The sequence below is a fragment of the Macaca fascicularis genome, chromosome 14 (assembly GCF_037993035.2).
Source record: "Macaca fascicularis isolate 582-1 chromosome 14, T2T-MFA8v1.1".
Classification (NCBI taxonomy): Eukaryota; Metazoa; Chordata; class Mammalia; order Primates; family Cercopithecidae; genus Macaca; species Macaca fascicularis.
In genome coordinates, this window is record NC_088388.1 from 121,337,630 (window position 1) to 121,355,479 (window position 17,850).

General features: G+C 40.9%; 1 protein-coding gene across 1 annotated transcript; it reads left to right on the plus strand.

The window, feature by feature from the left end:
* Positions 1-3,753: 3,753 nt before the first annotated feature.
* On the plus strand, positions 3,754-4,180 carry LOC135967151 (metallothionein-1E). The gene has a single exon (XM_065529124.1). It carries the CDS (start codon positions 3,825-3,827, stop codon positions 4,008-4,010), a length of 186 nt encoding a protein of 61 aa, XP_065385196.1. The 5' UTR covers positions 3,754-3,824; the 3' UTR covers positions 4,011-4,180.
* The last annotated feature ends 13,670 nt before the right edge of the window (positions 4,181-17,850 follow it).

A 17,850-nucleotide genomic window follows, 5' to 3' on the forward strand; every position in this document is an offset into this window, starting at 1 on the left:
AATTTGAGACTCCTCTTGGGTCAAATGGCCACATCGAAGACATCATTTTCAACAAAAAATGGCTGACAGAGGTACAGGTTTACCCCTTGTGGACTTACGCAATCTGGAGTCTAAGGCCTTGGAAGTCAGCTTGAGGAAGCAGGCAGGGATCTGGAGGGGACTAATGTTTTCCCAAATATCTTCTGGAAGTGATGAAGTGAAGCAATCTCATCCATTGTATGTATGACACAGAAATACAATATGTAAAATGTGAATCTGTAGCCCAGATCTCTCTTCTAAGTTGCAGACCCTGTCCAACTACCTACTAACAGGTCCACGTGAATATCTCTCAGGGTCCTGAAACTCAACTTTTCCCAAACTAAACCGTGGCAACAGCATGGATTCCCAAGCACTCTTCTCGGTCCTTCACTCATCCTGCCTTCCCCACACCCAGTCAATCACCATGTCCAATTGATTCACTACTCAAAGCTTCCTATATTCAGCACTAGGCTCAGCCCTCAATATGTGTATTAGTTTTCCATTGCTTCTACAACAAACAGCTACAAAATCATAGGTTTAAAAAACACAAATGTATTATCTTGCCATTTTGTATGTTAGAAATCCAACACAAACCCCGGAAGCCATAGTGGATAGTTTTATCCAGCAAGCACTTCTGGTGCAGGACTCAGGAACTGAAGAAGACTTTGGTATGATTGGGGTGTTTGTCCACGATTCTGTAGTGGAAACATACAGATGGGTGCTTACGCACCAGCCTGACAATTCACTGGACAAAAATCAAGGTCCCGGCAGTACTACCTTTTTTTGGGCTCTCTAGGGAAGAATCTATTTTCTTGCCTTTTCCAGCTTCTTTTTTTAATTTTTATTTTTAATTTTTGGGGGCACATAGTAGATATATTAATATATTTATGGGGTACATGAGATATTTTGACACAGACAGACAATATGTAATAATCACATTGGGGTAAATGGAGTTTCCATTCTCTCACATATTCATCATTTATTTGTGTTATAAACATTCTAATTGTGCCCCCTTAGTTATTCAAAGATATACAACAAATTATTGCTGACTGTAGTCACCTTGCTGTGCTATCAAATACTAGATCTTATTTGTTGGACCTAACTATATTCTTGTACCCATTAACTATCTCTATTTCCCACTCCCTCCTCCCCTGCAACCCTTCCCTGCCTCTGGTAACCATCATTCTGCTCTCTGGCTTTATAAGTTCAGTTGTTTTAATTTATAGCTCCCACAAATGAGCGAGAATTTTCTAGCTTCTAAAGGCCACCCACATTCCTTGGCTCCTGGCCCCCTTCCTCCATCTTCAAAGTCACCAACGTAACATCGCTCTGACCCATGTTCCATCACCACATCTCTTTCTAGACACAGCCAGGAAAGGCTCTCTTCATTTAAGGACTTGTGTAATTAGATTTGGCCTGCTTGGATAATCAGGAAAAATCTCCCCATTGCAGGATTTTTCCTTTACCCTAATCACATCTACAAAGGCTCTTTTGCCATGTCAGGTAACATTTATTCATAGGTTCAAGGGATTAGGATAGCAATATCTTTTGGGAGGCAGTATTCTGGTTACCACAACATGAATTACTTCATAATATCCTCAAGAATTCAGTGAGATAGGTACTATCTTTGTTTCTATTTGTCAGATGAAAAAACAGATATAGCCAAATTGCCTCAATTGGCTGAGGTCACACTCTAGTAAATGGCAGAAAGAGATTCATCCTGAGGCCTGTTTGACTTACTATAAGGCATTCCTACTTCCTATATATCTCTTGACTGTACGATCCCACCACACTTGTTCAGGCCACCATTATGATTGATTTAGATTACTGGATTATCAAACTGCTCTCTCTCCCTCCAGTCTTGTGGTCCTTCAATCCATTCTCCACTCTGCAGCCACAGCTATCTTTATAAAACACTTATTTTACAAGGTCTCCCACCAGTGACACTCCATTCCTCTTGGGGAAAAGCCCAGACTTCTGGAGATGGTGTACAAGAATAAGATGTAGCATCTGCTTAAGCTTCCAGCTTTATTCATCTCTCCCCATTACTCTCCCCCTACTCCTACAATTTCAGTGCTAAAAGTAAGGCAGTACTGCTGTCAGTTTCCTAAAGTTGTCATGCTTTCTCTTGGATCCAGATGTTTCCCGCATACTAATCCTTCATAGAATGGCTGGGTGGATTAGGTAAAATGCAAAGTCCTTATTATTGTACATTGAGCATAGAAGTTCTTAATAAAGGACTGACTGCAGAGAAAGACAGTGCTTTGTATGATAGTGAACAATATGTGAGAGACCTCACCAACTTGGATCTAAAATAAATTAAATAGGAAGCGTAATTCGAAATTTGTCAAATCAGTTTCCTTTTTTTTTAATTTGTTTTCTATGGGTGCCTTCAATGATTGGTTTAAGTAGAGATAGGGAGAACAAAAGCATATTTCAAAAACAACACAACTAAGAATTACTGAATAACTCATCCTCTCCATTCTGTTGTCTAAAATATAAGCACATAAATGGAACAAAAGTAACAGAATTCAAAGATGAAATCACAGCTCCCTCTGTTATAAACTATAGCAAGTGCAGGGACTGGGCTGGTTAATGTGAAAGCATCTGCTTTTGAAGCACTTTGTCTCAGGGAACAGACAAAGGTCTAGGTGGTTTAAGGAACAGGGTGAGTGATCTTTATAAACAATTTGCATTTTTATGTCAAATGGAACTTTTTATAGTATGATTTAGGGAAAATATTCAAGGTTGGGTCATATGTTATCCCAGACCTGCACATGGAGTAATCCACACTATTAATTCATTTGGCAAAGGTTGATTGCACATGTCTATGTATTCGGCACTGATACAGACATAAATAACCCATTACCTGCTTTTAAGGAGCTCAGAGGTTAGTGACAGAAATAGACAAAGAGCAAAACATGACATGTACTATAGACATATAGATTTATAGATAATCCCACAGTCAGGGAGCTGAGGGACTTGATGGGAAGAATCACTTCCTGTTTTGGATGGTCAAGAAACCTTTATAGAAGTGGAAATGCTTGAGTCAAGTCTTTCAGAATACTTAGGAATAACCCAGACATCAAAGCTTGGGAGGGAAAGGCATATGCAATGACACAGAGGCACAAAACAACATGACGGGGGAGGGCTGAGATAAGACTGGGGAGAAAAACAAGAGGAAAATCTTGCAGCATCTTGATTGTGATGCTATGGAGCCCGAGCTTTATCTGAAGTTGATGGGATCCCCTGAATAAATTTTAAGCATAACAATGACATAGGCAAATTTGAATTTTAGAACTATTTTTTGGTCTGCCGTGGAGAGGATGGATGGGAGAGGGAGGAATGAGAGGTTTGTTTAAAGGCTGTTGTAGTAATCCAGGTAAAGTCTTTTAATGATGTCCTGAACATTGATCGGCAATGGCAATGGAGATGATGGAATAGAATTTAAGAAGGAATAAAAAAGTCTTGCTGACTACTTGGATGTGGGTGATGCTATCCTTTGACACAAAGGATTTAAGATGAAGACCAGTTTTGGGGGGTGAGTAAAATATTACATTGGGTTTGGATATTTTCAGTTTATGGCATCTGTGGAACATCTAGGAAGAGATATGCAATTGATGGTTGGGTATCTGGACTTGGAATTCAGTAAAGAGTTTCACAATAGATATAAATTTGAGAATCATCTCCATGAGATGTTGATTCCATCAAAGGGAGAATGAAAAGGAACAAGAAAGTGCACTTTCCAACTGCCTGACTGCGTTTTTGCCTTACCGGTGGGAGCTCCAGCATCTCCTTGGCTCGAAATGGACCCCAACTGCTCCTGCGCCACTGGTGGTTCCTGCACATGCGCCGGCTCCTGCAAGTGCAAAGAGTGCAAATGCACCTCCTGCAAGAAGAGCTGCTGCTCCTGCTGCCCCGTGGGCTGTGCCAAGTGTGCCCAGGGCTGTGTCTGCAAAGGGGCGTCGGAGAAGTGCAGCTGCTGTGCCTGATGTGGGGACAGCTCTGCTCCCAGATGTAAATACAGCAACCTGCACAACCTGGATTTTTTTTTTTTTAATACAACCCTGAGCCATTTTCTGCATTTCTTTTTATATTAAATATGTGATTGTTTTATTGTCATAAAAGAATTTTGACTTGAAAAAAAAAAAAAAAAAGAAAAGGAACAAGAAAGGACCTTGGGAAATCCTGACATTTATGATTTTAGGTGGATGAAAAGTTACTGGAGAGGATAGGGTTATAATAACCAGAATAATCAGAAGAAAAACCACAAGAGATGAACATCATCAGAGCCAGGAAGAACTGGCATAGTACCGCCATGCAAGCAAGAAGAGGCAACAGGAGGAAGAACGCATAGAGCCTCACCCACCTAGTTTTCTCTGAACACCCAATCTATGCAGCCCACCCTCCCTGGCCCCTACCTCCCTGCTATGCCAGGCACTTTCTACTCTATTGCCCTGAATTACTTTACTCATCATATAAATTCTAGCTGAAAATAACGCGTTTATTTTGGTTTCCATTGTCTGTATCCCTCTGTGGAATCTAAATGTCATGAAGGTGGGGACCTCATACATCTTGTTTACCACTGTCTTCATTCAGATTTCACAAAATCCAAAGGATTCAATGCAAGGAGTTTATCTGGGAGGTGGTTCAAGAAAATTTGGACCCAGTAGAGTTGGGAGATATTAAGTTATCATAACACTCATCTTCATGTTCTGTGTTTTTCTCTAATCATGCTCTGAAAAACAGGAGGAGGATCATAGATGGTGGGCAGTTATGTTGACACAGCATTGTAGTTTTTTGAGAGGATGACAGAGAGAAACTAACATGGCAGAGGAGCTGAGGTAATTGGAAGAGCTACTGAAGGGATGCCCTGTAGGTCTAGGTTGCTCTCTAAGGGTGAAGGAGGGAATGTAAGAGAGTAGGAAAGAAACGGGGAGAGAATCTGAAAGGTAGAAAGTATTTAAACAGGGAACCACTGAGGGCAACTGCCATCTCATCCCAAGGGGAAACTTAGTGTGGAAGAAACACCTCAGAGATCTTCTTCTGCAAGAGGCAAGGGGACTGGGGTTTCTATCTGACCACTCCTGTTGGTCACTCCTTGAGAACTTTAATTTCCCAGCACTCCAGCCCACCTTAGATGTTGGCAGAGTCACACCAGCAGCCAAAGAAAGCCCTCAGGCAAAGAAACCAAGTGCTGGCAAATGCAAGCAGATGTTGGGCCAGAATGTACAGAAATAGTAGATGCAATGGAATAGGAGCAAGCCCTTTAGGGCATCTGCTGTGACTCGCAAATCCCCAGCCCAGATAATAGTGCTGGGGACATTACAAGCTCCCAGTGAATATCTGGATGAATATCACAACCAATGAAGGAAGGAAAGAATGGCCTTCCCCAGCATTGCCTCATGCCGCTTTCTCCTCAAGCTCTATGCTCCAGCCGTACTGGATTTTTACCATTTCTTCACCTCAGGCCCTTCTTCTATACTGTTTCTGTTCCCGGGAATATTTCCTTTGCTATTAAATTTTACTTCCTCAGGAAAGCCTTCTCCAACCTCCTTCTAAACAGTCCACATCCTCAGGTTAAGTACCACCTCAGCACCCTGTCTCCTCCTTCCCTTTTACAAACATCAGCACGTTTGTAATCACTTGTTTCCCTTGTGTATCACCGTGACTCAAAATGCATCATGATTCCTATTAGATAGCAAGTTCTGAATGTGTATTTGTTAAATAATTAATGAGTTAGAATTAGAGTTGATTATCATGGAGGGGTTTTGTATAGAAAAGCAAAGGACTGAAATAGCAGCTGAAATGAAATGCAGGAAGTTGTTGATTAGAAACACATGGAAAGAATCTAGGCAGCCCTGAAGACACCGTAGAGTTGGGAGATATTAATTTATCATAACACTAATCTTCATGTTCTGTGTTTTCCCTTAATTATGCTCTGAAAAACAGGAGGATCATAGTTGGTGGACGGTCATGTTGACACAGCATTGTGGTTTTTTGAGAGCAGGACAGAGGGAAATTAACACAGCAGAGAAGCTGAGGTAATTGGAAGAGTTACTAAAGAGATGTCCTGCAGGTCTATGTTGCCCTCTAAGGGCAAAGTTGAGCCAGGGAGGCAATGGGTGTGTGATGAAGTGGATAAAAAGAAGTAAATAAATGATTATTGACAAGCAAGGGGATGAAGGTACCAAGAGGCAAAAGCATATAAAAATGTGGTTAGAATGGAATATTAAGGTTTGTGATTTCAGAGATGGACAACCATTGCATTATGATAAGAAACGTGGGTACTTCAGATTCAGCATGGTCAAGACTGAATTTAGCTTTAGCCGGAGAGAGAGGCATGAGATAGATTATGGATATTATGGTGTTCTTTTGTAAGATATGGATCAGTGAGGTCTCTTTCAATACCCCCTTTAAAATACAGTGTATTAGTTTGTTCTCACACTACTATGAAGAAATACTCAAGACTGGGTAATTTATACAGGAAAGATGTGTAATTGACTCACAGCTCTGCATGACTGGGGAGGCCTCAGGAAACTTAAAATCATCGTGGAAGGCACCTCTTCACAGGACGGCACGAGACAGAATGAGTTGCCAGCAAGGGAAATGGCAGACATTTATAAAACCATCAGATCTCGTGAGAACTCACTCATTATCACAAGAACTGCATGAGGATAACCACCTCCATGATTCAATTACCCCCCACTGGGTCCCTCCCACAACCTGTGGGGATTATGAGGATTACAATTCAAGATGAGATTTGGGTGGGGACACAGCCAAACCATATCATAGAGACTGTCTACATTGTCACTGCATTCTCCCTAACATCTACAACAGTGTTTAGAACAATGCAGAAGTTCAATGAATATTTGTTTAATGAATGCATAAATAAATGAAATAACAGAAATCTTGACCCATCTAGCTTAGGCAAGCAAAGAAATGTATTCAATTGCACAAGCTGAAATCACAAGGTAAGGCTGGCTTCAGGATTACTGAGGTCACAGATCAAATAAAGATCAAATAAAGTAATCAGGATTCAAGATCCCTCCACAGCTGGGCTCTACCTTCTATTGTTTTGTCCTCAACCCTGGGCCTCATATAATAGCAAGATCTGAGAAGAATCGCTTTCTCAAAAATCCCAGCAAAACTTTCATTGGTTAACATGTCCATTTCCAAACCAGTCACTATGGCCAACAGAATGAGATGTTATGTTTGGCCTAGGCCTGGATCACATGTATCGTAAAGGCTAGGATGGAATCAGCCTCAGTCCAGTCCCAGAGTCTAGGATTGAGAAAAGGTAGCAGTAGAGAGCTGCTGAAAGATTTATCAAAAGCAACGTGGTCTGATTTGCATTTCTTAAAGATCATCCTGGAGCAGTGCAGAAGACAAGTTACAGAAGTTCAAGGCTGGAGGGAGGTGCACCTATAAGAGGACATCTTTCAAAGTTAAAATCATCAGCTATCAATGGAATGTCTTTCTTCCCTATCTGGAGAAACAAAAATGAACAAGACATAGCCCCTGCACTCAAAAAACTTCTGGTCTAATGAGGAAGACAGGCAAGTAACAGTCATTTACATACATAATGATGGTGCCATGAAACCTTCCTGCTGTATCATGAAATGGCATCTAAATTAAGGTCTGAAAGATCAGAAGGCATTGGCAGTATTTGCAACCAGAGGCCAGTAGAAATGTGCATGTTTGGAAAAGTATGTGCAGGATAGCCAGAGCATGAAGTTCCAATAGTGACACAAGAAATGAGGTCAGGTTATTAGAAGCCAGAATCTTGAAGGGTCTTGAAAACCCAAAGTTGGCCAGGCGCAATGTCTCATGCCTGTTATCCTAACACTTTGGGAGGCCGAGGGGGCGGATCACTTGAGATCAGGAGTTCAAAACCAGCCTGGCCAACATGGTGAAATCTTGTTGAAACTAAAAATACAAAGCAATTAGCTGGGCGTGGTGGCAGGCACCTGTAATCCCAGCTACTTGGGAAGCTGAGCCAGTGAAACTGCTTGAACCCAGGAGATGAAAGTTGTAGTGAGTCGAGATCATGCCACTGCACTCCAGCCTGGGTGACAGAGCAAGACTCCATCTCAAGAAAAAAAAAGAAGAAAGAAAAAGAAAAGAAAAGCCAAAGTTTAGAGTTAGAATGTATCCTCAGAGCTTTGCAGAACCATGAATGTTTTAAAGTTTGAGAGTGGCATTAACCCATCAGCACTGTATAAATGTCAATGTGAGGCTGAGAATGGTGGCTTACACCTGTAATCCCAGCATTCTGGGAGGCGGAGGCAGGGGTATCGCTCGAACCTAGCCTACACAACGTATTGAGACCCCATCTCTACCAAAAAGAAAAAGAAAACCTTAGCTGGGTGTAGTGGTGCATGCCTGTGATTCCAGCTACTCAAGAGGCTGAGGTGGGAAGATCTCTTGAGCCCAAGAGGTTGAGAATGCAGTGAGTCATAATTGCACCACTGCACTCCTGCCTGGGCAACACAGCCAGAATTTATCCCGCCCCCACTCCCCAGTAAACCTGGCCATGTGGAATCTGGCTTAGAAAATTACAAAATAGGCCAGGTGCAGTGGCTCGTGCCTGTAATCCCAGCACTTTGGGAGACTGACAGGATCACTTGAGCTCAGGAGTTCAAGACCAGCCTGGGAAACATGGCAAGACCCCACCTCTACAGAAAATAGAAAAATTAGCTGGGTGTGGTATTGTGTGCCTGTGGTTCCAGCTACTTGAAGAGCTGATGAGGCAGGAGGATCACTTGAGCCTGCATGGTCAAGGCTGCAGTGAGCCATGTTCATGCCACTGCACTCCAGCCTGGGTGGCAAAGTAAGACTTTGTCTCAAAAATAAATAAATAAATAAATAAATAAATAAATAATATGTAAGATCACCATGGAAGAGGTTTTCTCAGTAATTCAGGGAAGAGATAGTGGTGCCCTCTACTAAGACAGTAGCAACGGAAATGAAGAAAAGTGGACAGATTTGAGAGAGTTTTAAAATTTGGAATCATCTGCACTTAGAAATAAGGATAAGGGAAGTGAGAGCAAGGAGTTAATAAAATGGCACTTAGATTTCTAATCTGTGCAACTGAATGGATGGGGCAGTTATTCACAGTAGGAGAGAAGGTTTAGGAGAAAAATAATGAGCTTGTTTATGGACACTGAGTTTGAGATGATTGTGGGATATCAACATGCAGATGTCCCGTTAGTTGCTGGATATGTGGATTGGAAGCTCAGGAGAGAGTTTGTAGCTGGAAACGTACATTTGGGAGCCATCAGCATAAAAATGGTAGCTGAAATCTTGAAGTGGATGAGGTCACTCTGGTACAGTTCAGTGTTCAAAGAGAAGACTCTTGGAGGCAATAGCCTAGAAAGTACGAACATTTAAGGATGACCAAAGACCAGGAGGCGTCAAAGGTGACCAGAAGAATAAACCAAGGGGCAGAGGATTAGGAGGCTAGTCTAAACGGGTGTTGGAAATAAATATTCAAACATGAATTTGGGAATTATAATACTTAGGATAGAAAATGAACAGAGCTCCTCGATATCCTTAGTGAGGGGAATGAGAGGGAGAAAACGGTTAAGAATGACTCCCAGTTTCTCATCTGAGTGACCAGTTGGTGAATCAGAAGGAGGAAGTTAGGTTCTAAGACAATTGTTTGAGTTGCTCATGGGATATCAAGGAAAAGACCTGTAGGCAGTTGGAGCTCGAGAGCATCTAGATAGTGGGCTAGCCTGGGAAGTGTCAACACAAAGGTGGTATCTAACATCAGAGGAGATGAGATGGCCCTGGAGGGGCTGTTAGTTGAGCTCCATTAATACTCTCATTGAAGGAATAGGCAGAGGAAGAACCTAGCAAAGGAGACTGTACAGTGAGAGCAGGGAGAGCTAAGTTTGTCCTCCAGAAGAAAGCCTCCTTACCCACAGTTCACGTAGAAGGGATCTTAGTCCTTGTATGGTTTTCAACCATCAATTTCCTCAGCTACTTTGAGCCTTAAGAGGTCAAATTACCTAATGATTCCATGTGCCTTCTAACTTTATCCCACAGCTTATCACAGGTCCTAGGACCCATAAGGAGTTCTTTATAGTTTCCTACCTTGCCTTTGAATAAAGGACTTTCATGGGTTAAAAAAAAGTGGACCACTTAATTCAGCAATGGCTTGAATTTACTTCCATATTTGGAAATACTTCAGTCATTAGGGTTGAGCAGAAACACACAGCATCCTTCAAACACTGTTCTTCTTTCTTCACATGGCATTGTGAATGGCTCAGCAAGTGGGCCCATCATTTTCTTGCTAATTAATTTAGGTCTAATTGGTTTCAGCCCACACAACAGTGCAGGTTGTAAGAGAGGGCAATCGCAGTCATATTCCACTAAAAGTACCTGCCAGCATCAAAGCCTCTACCATTAAGCAATTCACTACAGAGGGAAGAGCTCTTAAGAGCTAAACAAAGTGAATTAATTCCCCCCCCACCCCACCAATTAACTTCGGAAAAAATCTCAAAGTGCTCAGAACTCTGTCAAAGCATCAGGAAACATTTCATCTTACTACCACTGTTCTAGCATAACACGGTCTTGCAAGGAGTTACCAAACATTTACCAGCCTGCATGCTGTGTATTGTTTAGAAGGATTTCAAGTTCTCCGGATGACTGTTATCTCCACAGGAGCCACAACCAGGACTAGTTTTAATTATTATTTTATCCCCAGAAGCTAATACAATGCAGATAGATGGTATTCAATTAACATTTGTTACAAGAATTAAAAAATGAGGAGAAAGAAGAAGGAAAGTAGGAAGAAGAAAGGAATAGAGAAAAGGAGGAATTGATCTGTGGTATTAACACCAATTCAAAAAGTCGTAAGAAAAGAGCATTTCATTTAAAGCCAGGGAGATAGTCCCATCACCTCTGAGCTGTGTGGCAATGAACAAGTCATTTAATCTCTCTAAATCACAGTTTCTTCTTTCATTTAATAGCAATGCTGTCTGCGGTGCATACTTTAAAGAGTTATAATGAAGCAAAATAGAATTAATGAATTTGAAAGCACTTTGTAAACAGTAAAAGAGAGATGTTGTTGCTATTAAGGCTGGGAATCTGGCTGGGTGCAGTGGCTCACGCCTGTAGTCCCAGCACTCTGGGAGGCCGAAGTGGGAGGATCACTTGAGGTCAGGAGTTCAAGACCAGCCTGGCCAACATGGTGAAACCCCATCTCTACTAAAAATACAAAAAAGTAGCCAGGTGTGGTGGTAGGCACCTGTAATTCCAGCAACTCGGGAGGCTGAGGCATAAGAATCGCTTGAAACCAGGAGGCAGAGGTTGCGGTGAGCCGAGATCACACCGCTGCACTCCAATCTGGGTGATACAGCGAAACTCAGTCTCAAACAAACAAGCAAACAAAAAGACTGGGAATCAAACTTTAAATTGTACTTTAGTGTGCCTATAGTTAGATCATGGTTTTGTGCCATATAATGATATTTTAGTCTGACAAAACTTTCGAGACAATTATCGTAGGTTTATGTCCCAAGTGTACAAAGAAAAATGCAACTCAGTCATTATCCTTAAGGAGCTCACAGCTTAGTGGAGGAGACCAACATGAAATTAGAAATTATAATACCAGCAGTATTAACAAGTAATGGAAAACCATATAAATGAGTGGCTGGAAGTCACAAAGGAGGAACAGTTACTCTGCTGAACAAGTCACAGACATGACAGGGGAGTGATATTTGAACTGAGCCATAAAGAATAACAGACATTTCCCATATGAAAACAGAAAAGGCTCTGGGTGCTTAAAAGTTTGCGTAATGCTAAATAATAATTTAAATGTAACTGCACATATTTTTTTCAACTTTCTTTTTACATTCAGTGTTATTTTTTAAATGTACCCACCTAGTTATATGATGGGTCCACAAGTGTCTATGTGTTTTCTAGCTGTTTCCTATGTTTGAAATGGGCCATAATCTAAATTATTTTATTTAAGGAAACAAAGAAAGATGCCTGGCTACCGCAAACGATCTGAGGTGATGGGAGGTGGACTTTGGTAGGTCTGAACCAGATGGAGACAGATGTTATGTGTTGGCATCAGGAATTTGTATTTCATCGTTTGAACAAAAGAAATTAACATTTAATCATTAAATAGGATCAAAATGATTTTTGTTGTCACTGTTGTCAGAAAGCTCAGTCAAGTGGTAGTACAGAATGAATAAATTGGCTGCAACCAGTAAAGACTTGAATCATTCTCACCCTTTGCTTGCTGTTTCCATGAACAATGCCCTCTAGATTCTATAAGTAAACCAGACAAGGAAAGATCATCAGAATCTGTGAGACTAAGCATGCATCTCACATGCTTAGGCTGGTGTCGGTGCTTTCAAGGCCAGTGTACAAAGTGCCAGCCAACATGGTCAAAAGGCCTCTGCCTCATATCAAGGTGGGAGGGGGAGAGAACCAAGCTAGGCATGCAGAAATATTTTTGTATTCACTTTTGTTTTCCCCAGCTTTACCAGTAAGTCATCTTTGCAACACCTTGTACCACATGAGGTCCCAGCCTCAGCCCCAGGATTGAAGGCCAATTGTGTGTTGCTGTGACAGCAAGTATTTAAAATGAAAATAAAGAAGCGACAAGCTGCGACATGCTATCATTAAGCAATCATAATTTCCTCCCCATATTACGACAATAGATGTCACTCTCTCATCTGGAAGGCAGGCCACGTATAGAAACACCATGTCACAAAGCTTTTCAGACAAAGACGGAGTGGGGGTGAGTTCGTTGGGTGCAGAATAGAATATTTTGATGGGTTGCATCCACCCCATTTCCCACCCCCCAACTCCTACATGCTCTGATAAAAGTCAGATCTGTAAAGAACTTCAAAGGCTCCCCAGTCTGACAAACAGTAATAAAACAAGAAATTGAAAAAAAAAAAAAATCTGCCAAAGTGCATGGAGGAAGCGGAGCTGACAAGTGCTATGATGGTTCTGTTTTAGTAATCAGCAGACTAACTGCAGGGCACTTCCTCCTAGCGGGAAGCCGAGTCTGGGCTGTCAACTGTGAAGGAGTACAGAAAGGTCAGGCAGCAAAGGGATTCTAAAGGCCTGGAATAAGCGATTGCACATTCTTTCTGGTGATTTTTCTTCTAGTCCACCTCCCACCCCAAGCCCACAGCCTGCCTCAGCCCAACTGCAATCTCAACTACTCCCTCACCTCCTTCCAAAGAGAAAGATGTGAAAAAGCAAAATCCGTCAGTCTGATCTCACCTTCCCTTCCTCCATTTAAAGGAGGGTTGGGGGTTGGGGAGAGCATGCAACAAGGAAATAGCTCTGGAATCCAGAACATCTGGCTTCTATTCAGACCCAATCACCAACCTTGGGAGCATATTGAAAACATTTGGCTGTCTCAACAGTCTAAAAGAAGCTATTTATTTCAGACTCAACAACCAGCCCAACCATATGCTTCCATTTGGAAACAATTGGAGGTAAGACAGAGTTTCTTTTTCTTTTCCTTTTTTTTTTTAAGGAGGAAGGTGGAAATAACACAGGACTTTGAGTCAGAGAACTGACCTGCATTCCACTCACTGATCTGCCACTTGCTTGTGTGTGACTTTATTTGACTCCCTTACTCTCTCTGCAAACTTAGTTACTCAGCTATCAAGCCATGATTAAGCTTCCCTCTCATGGAGTTATTGAGAGGATTAAAAGCACAGGGTATCCTAAGGGTGTAGTATAGTGCCTGGTATATGGTTCCTTCTCTCCTCAGGCAAACCACTTACCCATAATTTATTCATTGGGCATCAAAGAGCCTGTCTGTCTTGTCTGTACCTCCCATGATACTGCAATAATCCGAGGAACAGGGCACACCTAAGTGTTCGGTAACTGTAAAGTGTCTTGCAGATATCAGGGATTACAGTTGGGATCATTATTACACCAATAATGTCTAATAATGTGTCAAAGCCAAATACTTTGATTCCTAAAACCAATCCAGGAAAAACAGTTAATGAAAACTTTCCAGATGGCCACCAGCCAATTATTTGTCCAGGTTGATGACTAACGCTGGTGAGAATTCTTTCCACCTCTTCACCTCTATGGTTTAGTCCATTCCCTAGGTGCTTTCAATCCCAGGTACATGTAGAACCTGAGGCTCCTTTACTTTGGCAATTAGTGAAGCCCCTTTTGTTTCTATATGCTTGGCATCATTTCCAGGACATTTCTAAACTATCCGGTCTCACTTCTCTCATTTCTAAGACTAGGAATCTCTAAACCCTAAGAATAAGAGCTATCTACATAGTAATTTATAATTTATGATACTTTCACAAATGTACTCCCACCTGCTCCATACAATCACCCTGTGATTGTGTCTAACATTGCAGATGAGGAACTGAGGCTCAGACACTTAGGTGAGCCCAGAGCTCCTTGCTCAAAATCCTCGATTTCTATCACAGCCTTCAAGCAAGGCAGTATAAGGGAATCCCAGAACAGGAAAGTCACCAGTAGGAACCAATATTAGGTCCTCAGGAACCTTGGAGGACCGGGAACCTTGGAGAACACTAGGAAGCACAGATATTCAGTGAAGACCTCATGTGACCTCAGAAAAACACCCTCCCAACTGAGGATTTTGGCCAGGTGAAATTATTCCCCTGTCCAATCCATACTAAACCTTTCACACAAAACAGAAGATATCGCCTCTTAAAATTGTGGAGGATGAAGCAGTCCTACATAGAAATATCTGGTCTCCAGACTCAGCTGCAGTGCTCCATATTCAACCCCCACATCTCTTCACATTTCTGGTTCTGTCTTCCAGCTTGGGTCTCAACTTGTCCATGACACCAGCGGACCTGTTGACTGACCATGTGCCCCTGAACCAGCTCACGCCTCAGCTAGACAGTTTCAGAGTCTCCTACGAGGTAACCAATCAAGCGTTCTGGAAGGACTTTTAGTGTCACGAAAGTGTCGTTGGAGTCCACTATGACTTTCAGCTAAGTGGAAAAAGCAAAATAAGAAAGTATTTCTCCATCTTAATTTAACTAGATGCTGGCTCCTCTGGGAGGCCTTTTCTGAATGTTCCTCTTCCCCTGCAGTGCCCTCCCAGTCTGTGTTAGATGCCACTCCTATGTCCTCCATGGTGCTTTTCACTTTCCTCCAAGGCAGCATTCAGTGGGTATTGTAATTGTGTACACATTTATCTACCACTGTTTCTAATTTGTGAAACAGGTATTCTCTCTTTTACTGCTAAGTCCATGGTACCTGCTGTAATGTCTTTAACATGATAAGTTTTCAGTAATGAATGAACTAGGTAAAAAATGTATCTGTAAAGACAGAGTCATAATAGGACATAGAAAAATGAAAAGTTCCATACAATGCTGATATTAAGTGACTTTGCTTTCTTTTTGTGATTTGAAATACTATTTATGCTGTTCCAAATAAAAATAAGATGCACTTCTAAAAAATTTTTTAAATTAAACTTTTATTTTAAGTTCAGGGGTACATGTGCAGATTTGTTACATAGGTAAACTTGTGTCATGGGGGTTTGTTGTACAGATTATTTCATCACCCAGGTATCAAGCCCAGTACTCATTAGTTATTTTTCCTGATCCCTCCACCCTCTACCCTCTTATAGGCCCCAGTGTGTTGTTCTCCTCTGTGTGTCCATGTGGTCATGTGTTCTCATCATTAGCTCCCATTTATAAGTGAGAACATGTGGTATTTGGTTTTCTGTTCCTGTGTTAGTTTGCTAAGGATTGTAGCCTCCAGCTCTATCCATATTCCCACAAAAGACATGATCTCATTCTTTTTAATGGCTGCAAAGTATTCCATGGTGTGTATGTACCACGTCTTCTTTATCCAGTCTACCATTGATGGGCATTTAGGTTGATTCCATGTATTTGCTATTGTGAATAGTGCTTCAGTGAACATACGTGTGCATGTGTCTGTATTGTAGAATGATTTATATTCCTCTGAGTATATACCCATTAATGGGATTGTTAAGTTGTATGGTATTTATCTTTTTAGGTCTTTGAGGAATTACCACACCATCTTCCACATGGTTGAACTAATTTACAGTCCCACCAACAGTATATAAGCATTACTTTTCCTCAGCAACCTCACCAGAATCTGGTTTGTTTTTTGTTTTTTTTTTTTTTTTACTTTAATAATAGCCATTCTGACTGGCATGAGATGGTATCTCACTGTGGTTTTGATTTACACTTCTCTAATGGTCAGTGATGTGGATCTTTTTTTCATATTATTGTTGACCATATGTATGGCTTCTTTTGAAAAGTGTCTGATCGTGTTCTTCGTCTACTGTTTAGTGGGGTTGTTTGCATTTTTCTTGTATATTTGTTTTAAGTTCCTTAAAGATGCTAGATATTAGATCTTTGTCAGATGCATAGTTTGCAAAAATTTTCTCCCATTCTGTAGGTTGTCTGTTCACTCTGTTGATAGTTTCATTTGCTGTGCAGAAGCTCTTTAATTTAATTAGATCCCATTTGTCAATTTTTGCTTTTGTTGCAATTGCTTTTTGCATCTTCATCATGAAATCTTTGCCTGTTCCTAGTCCAGAATGGTATTGCCTAAGTCATTTTCCAGGGTTTTTATATTTAAGTCTTTAATCTATCTTTTGTTAATTTTTGTATATGGTGTAAGGAAAGGGTCTGGTTTCAGTCTTCCGCATATGACTAGCCAGTTATCACAGCATCATTTATTGAATAGGGAGTCCTTTCCCCATTGCTTCTTTTTGTCATATTTGTTGAAGATGTGCAGCCTTACTTCTGGGCTCTCTAGTCTGTTCCATTGGTCTATGTGTCTGTTCTTGTATTAGTACCATGCTGTTTTGGTTACTGTAGCCCTGTAGTATAGTTTGAAGCTGGGTACCATGATGCCTCCAGCTTTATTCTTTTGGCTTGGAATTGCCTTGGCTATTGGGCTCTTTTTCGATTCCATATAGATTTTAAAATAGTTTTCTCTAGTTCTGTAAAGAATGTCATTGGTAGTTTAATAGGATTAACATTGAATCTATAAATTGCTTTGAATAGTATAGCCATTTTAATGATATTGATTCTTCCTATTCATGAGCACGGAATGTTTTTCCATTTGTTTGTGTCCTCTCTGATTTCTTTGAGCAAGGTTTTGTAGTTCTCCTTATAAAGATCTTTAACCTCCCTGGTTAGCTGATTCCTAGGTATTTTATTTTATTTTATTTTCATAGCAATTGTGAATGGGATTTTGTTCCTGATTTGGCTCTCATCTTGACTATTGTTGGTGTATAGGAGTACTAGAGATTTTAGCACATTGATTTTGTATCCTAAGACTTTGCTAAAGTTGTTTACCAGTGTAAGGAGCTTTTGGGCAAATAACCTGTTCCTGAATGACTTTGGGTAAATAATCATATTAAGGCAGAAATCAAGAAGTTCTTTGAAATTAATGAGAACGAAGAAACAACATACCAGAATCTCTGGGACACAGCTAAGGCAGTGTTACGAGAAAAGTTTACAGCACTAAATGTCCACATAAAAAAGTTAGAAAGATCTCAATTTAACCACGTAATAACACAACTAAAAGAATGAGAGAACCAAGATCAAACCAGTCCCAAAGCAAGAAGAAGACAAGAAATAACCAAAATCGCAGCTGCACTGAGGAGATTGAGACACGAAAAACTTGATCAATGAATCAAGGAGCTAGTTTTTTGAAAAAAATAAAATAAAATACATAGACCACTAACTAGACTAGCAAAAATGTTTATAATGTAAGAATAACACTGACACCTGGCAACAGATATAAAACAAAGCTAAAGAAGATTAAATTTTACAATTCTTCTCTAGGAAGGGCTCCTTCCAAAGCCCTGGC

Coding starts and splice junctions, on each gene's coding strand:
- LOC135967151 (XM_065529124.1), top strand. CDS start 3,825: ATGGACCCCAACTGCTCCTGCGCCACTGGTGGTTCCTGCACATGCGCC.